Source organism: Ascaphus truei, chromosome 21 (genome assembly GCF_040206685.1).
Source record: "Ascaphus truei isolate aAscTru1 chromosome 21, aAscTru1.hap1, whole genome shotgun sequence".
NCBI lineage: Eukaryota > Metazoa > Chordata > Amphibia > Anura > Ascaphidae > Ascaphus > Ascaphus truei.
Window position 1 is genome coordinate 678,629 of NC_134503.1, and position 4,328 is coordinate 682,956.

The 4,328-nt window shown below is 61.2% G+C and overlaps 1 protein-coding gene across 5 annotated transcripts in view; it reads left to right on the top strand.

Annotated features, from left to right (window-relative positions):
- The window catches only part of TAFAZZIN (tafazzin, phospholipid-lysophospholipid transacylase), a 21,148-nt gene extending 16,820 nt beyond the window's left edge, over nt 1–4,328 (top strand). For 3 of the 5 annotated variants that reach the window (XM_075578306.1, XM_075578303.1, XM_075578304.1), the window contains exon 11: nt 3,574–4,328. In XM_075578306.1, coding sequence (XP_075434421.1) covers nt 3,574–3,711 — 138 coding nt within the window. In that variant the 3' untranslated portion in view covers nt 3,712–4,328. Of the gene's footprint in view, nt 1–296; nt 775–3,573 lie in introns of those variants that run through there. The other 2 variants (XM_075578302.1, XM_075578307.1) reach the window with 2 other exon arrangements.

Below are 4,328 nucleotides of genomic sequence, written 5' to 3' on the forward strand. Positions count from 1 at the left end.
GGTCCCTTCCTGCTGGCTCTGCGGGGGGTCCCTTCCTGCTGGCTCTGCGGGGGGGTTCCCAATGGCTGAGGGGCTGGAGTTGAGCACCCCAGATGTAAAGTATGTGTCCCATTGCCTCTGCTGGGACTTTGTCCCATGTACCCACCTCCTTTTCAGCAGCGTAACCCTGGCACGGTTATGCAGCAGTCGCTGTGTGTGCTGTGTGTGCGCTGTGTGTGCGCTGTGTGTGCGCTGTGTGTGCGCTGTGTGTGCGCTGTGTGTGTGCTGTGCAGCTGAGCGCTCTCTGCTTGTCACAGGTGGAGATGCGGAAAGCGCTGACTGATTATATCCAGGTGGAGTTCCACAAATTGAAATTGAAGGCGGAGACTCTGCACTGATCCCTCGCGGAGCTGACCCAAGCGTGTGGGGACTCGCCAATCACACCCACTCCGGCCTGCTTCCCACTTCCCGTGCGGTGACCCTGAGGACGCTCCTGGGCTGCTGCAGCATGAAGGGGCGGGAGAGCTGGGTGTCGGAGTGCCCGGGTGCCTGCCGGCAGAGCTGGGTGTCGGAGCTGCTGGGTGCCGCCGGCAGAGCTGGGTGTCGGAGCTGCTGGGTGCCCGCCGGCAGAGCTGGGTGTCGGAGCTCCTGGGTGCCCGCCGGCAGAGCTGGGTGTCGGAGCTCCTGGGTGCCCGCCGGCAGAGCTGGGTGTCGGAGCTCCTGGGTGCCCGCCGGCAGAGCTGGGTGTCGGAGCTCCTGGGTGCCCGCCGGCAGAGCTGAGTGTCGGAGCTGCTGGGTGTCGGAGCTCCTGGGTGCCTGCCGGCAGAGCTGGGTGTCGGAGTGCCTGGGTGCCCGCCGGCAGAGCTGGGTGTCGGAGCTCCTGGGTGCCTGCCGGCAGAGCTGGGTGTCGGAGCTCCTGGGTGCCGCCGGCAGAGCTGGGTGTCGGAGCTCCTGGGTGCCTGTCGGCAGAGCTGGGTGTCGGAGCTCCTGGGTGCCCGTCGGCAGAGCTGGGTGTCGGAGCTCCTGGGTGCCCGCCGGCAGAGCTGGGTGTCGGAGCTGCTGGGTGTCTGCCGGCAGAGCTGGGTGTCGGAGCTCCTGGGTGCCTGCCGGCAGAGCTGGGTGTCGGAGCGCCTGGGTGCCCGCCGGCAGAGCTGGGTGTCGGAGCTCCTGGGTGCCTGCCGGCAGAGCTGGGTGTCGGAGCTCCTGGGTGCCGCCGGCAGAGCTGGGTGTCGGAGCTCCTGGGTGCCTGTCGGCAGAGCTGGGTGTCGGAGCGCCTGGGTGCCGCCGGCAGAGCTGGGTGTCGGAGCTCCTGGGTGCCGCCGGCAGAGCTGGGTGTCGGAGCTCCTGGGTGCCTGTCGGCAGAGCTGGGTGTCGGAGCGCCTGGGTGCCGCCGGCAGAGCTGGGTGTCGGAGCTCCTGGGTGCCGCCGGCAGAGCTGGGTGTCGGAGCTCCTGGGTGCCCGTCGGCAGAGCTGGGTGTCGGAGCTCCTGGGTGCCCGTCGGCAGAGCTGGGTGTCGGAGCTCCTGGGTGCCCGCCGGCAGAGCTGGGTGTCGGAGCTCCTGGGTGCCTGCCGGCAGAGCTGGGTGTCGGAGCTCCTGGGTGCCGCCGGCAGAGCTGGGTGTCGGAGCTCCTGGGTGCCCGTCGGCAGAGCTGGGTGTCGGAGCTCCTGGGTGCCCGTCGGCAGAGCTGGGTGTCGGAGCTCCTGGGTGCCCGCCGGCAGAGCTGGGTGTCGGAGCTCCTGGGTGCCTGCCGGCAGAGCTGGGTGTCGGAGCACCTGGTTCCCTTACACCTTCTCTCCGTGCTGTTTGGGATGCGAGATGTTTCCTCCACGGTTTCTCTGCCTTTATAATGCGAGCGGTTCATGTATGAAGAAGAAATGATTCGCCCATCCTGAAAGTGAACATGCAGCAATGTACAGTTTTAATGGGTACTGGGTACCTTGGGGAACATTTGAAGTATCGCCAGTATATTGCTCAATTGACCATTTCTTTGTGGTTATTAACCCTTCACGCGGTCAGTGGGGCCTGCAACGCTGCTAGCTCCTCTGGCAAAGTGGTAACCAACACGGCCCCTTTCTATCTTATCTGTGACATGACGAACATGAAGTGCTCCTTCGTAAGCGTCGCTGGTTCCCTCGGGTCCCCCGGCGCTGGTTCCCTCGGGTCCCGCGGCGCTGGTTCCCTCGGGCCCCGCGGCGCTGGTTCCCTCGGGCCCCGCGGCGCTGGTTCCCTCGGGCCCCGCGGCGCTGGTTCCCTCGGGTCCCGCGGCGCTGGTTCCCTCGGGTCCCGCGGCGCTGGTTCCCTCGGGTCCCGCGGCGCTGGTTCCCTCGGGTCCCGCGGCGCTGGTTCCCTCGGGTCCCGCGGCGCTGGTTCCCTCGGGTCCCGCGGCGCTGGTTCCCTCGGGTCCCGCGGCGCTGGTTCCCTCGGGTCCCCCGGCGCTGGTTCCCTCGGGTCCCCCGGCGCTGGTTCCCTCGGGTCCCCCGGCGCTGGTTCCCTCGGGTCCCGCGGCGCTGGTTCCCTCGGGTCCCCCGGCGCTGGTTCCCTCGGGTCCCGCGGCGCTGGTTCCCTCGGGTCCCGCGGCGCTGGTTCCCTCGGGTCCCGCGGCGCTGGTTCCCTCGGGTCCCGCGGCGCTGGTTCCCTCGGGTCCCCCGGCGCTGGTTCCCTCGGGTCCCGCGGCGCTGGTTCCCTCGGGTCCCGCGGCGCTGGTTCCCTCGGGTCCCGCGGCGCTGGTTCCCTCGGGTCCCGCGGCGCTGGTTCCCTCGGGTCCCGCGGCGCTGGTTCCCTCGGGTCCCGCGGCGCTGGTTCCCTCGGGTCCCCCGGCGCTGGTTCCCTCGGGTCCCCCGGCGCTGGTTCCCTCGGGTCCCGCGGCGCTGGTTCCCTCGGGTCCCCCGGCGCTGGTTCCCTCGGGTCTCGCGGCGCTGGTTCCCTCGGGTCCCGCGGCGCTGGTTCCCTCGGGTCTCGCGGCGCTGGTTCCCTCGGGTCCCGCGGCGCTGGTTCCCTCGGGTCTTGCGTCGGTGCCACCTGGATTTTGTTACTTTAATCATGATACTAAGTGTATTTTTCTGTTTGTTAGGATGGCTTTGGGTTATTAACTCCCCTGCCACTGAGGGGTTAATGAAGTACACCCCCTGCTTTGCACTGGTCTAGGGGCCCCGGTCACTGGTGCCTCTTGGGGCCCCTGTCACTGGTGCCTCTTGGGGCCCTGGTCACAGATGGGTCACACAACATTGGAACTTTTTTAATTTATTGCCATTGATTGGGTGATACGGTATCTGGGTTTTATGGTGATTGTATGCGAGGTGTTTATTAATCAGACTTGTTTGGCCAGTGAAGAACAAACAGCATTTTTCCTTTTTAGAAAACACTCCAGAGTCCGGGGGGAGGGGTTGGGGGTTTGGGAGGGGTTGGGGGGAGGGGAGGGTTGTCCACTTTTTATGTTATTATTTTTCTGATAAATCAGTGCTGCTGTGTTTTAGTCTATTTTTAATTTGTAACCTACTTTTATAATAAAGATCTTGCATGTGAATTTGAATGTTTTCCGGAGTACGTTTTATATATTTGTTTTTTTTATTTGTTTTTTTTATTTATTGTACCAGGAAAGAGAGTGTTACCTCTGTTACTCGGGTATGTCCTGGGTACAAAGTAATCAGCTGACATTTTATAAGTTACAAACATGCACAGGCGAAGTCTGGGAAGAACGTGCACAGGAAGTGGATTTGAGGGACTCCAGGTAAAGTGTTCCAGAAGTTGGGGTGTTCGGTACGAGAGGAAGAGCGAGCGGAATCTTTATTGAACCTTGGGGCCAGACGCAGGTTTCTGGAAGCGAATGGACATGGCGGTCAGAAGCCATAATGGGGAAACTTGGCCATAAAGTATGTGATGGTGACACGGGAACGCTGTATATTGTGTCTGGACGCGAGATAACCTGGTCCCAATAACGTACCACACTGGAGGGTGTTGGTGTAACATAATAAATATTGAGCTGTGAGAAAGTCATGTTTCCCGAGGTGATTTAACATAGTTACATAGTAGATGAGGTTGAAAAAAGACGTACGTCCATCAAGTTCAACCTATGCTAAATTTAGACAACATATACTTTATCCTATATCTATACTTATTGATCCAGAGGAAGGCAAACAAAAAACCCCATTAAGGGGAAAAATGAATTCCTTCCTGACTCCAAGAATGCATGACTTTGGGCACTATTGCTAAATCTGCTGTCTACAAGCACTCCTAAATCCTTCTCCATCAAGGATTCCCCCAATTTATCCCCATTTAATGTGTAAGTTGTCTGTTTATTCTTGCTTCCCAAATGCATAACCTTACATTTATCTGTATTAAACCTCATCTG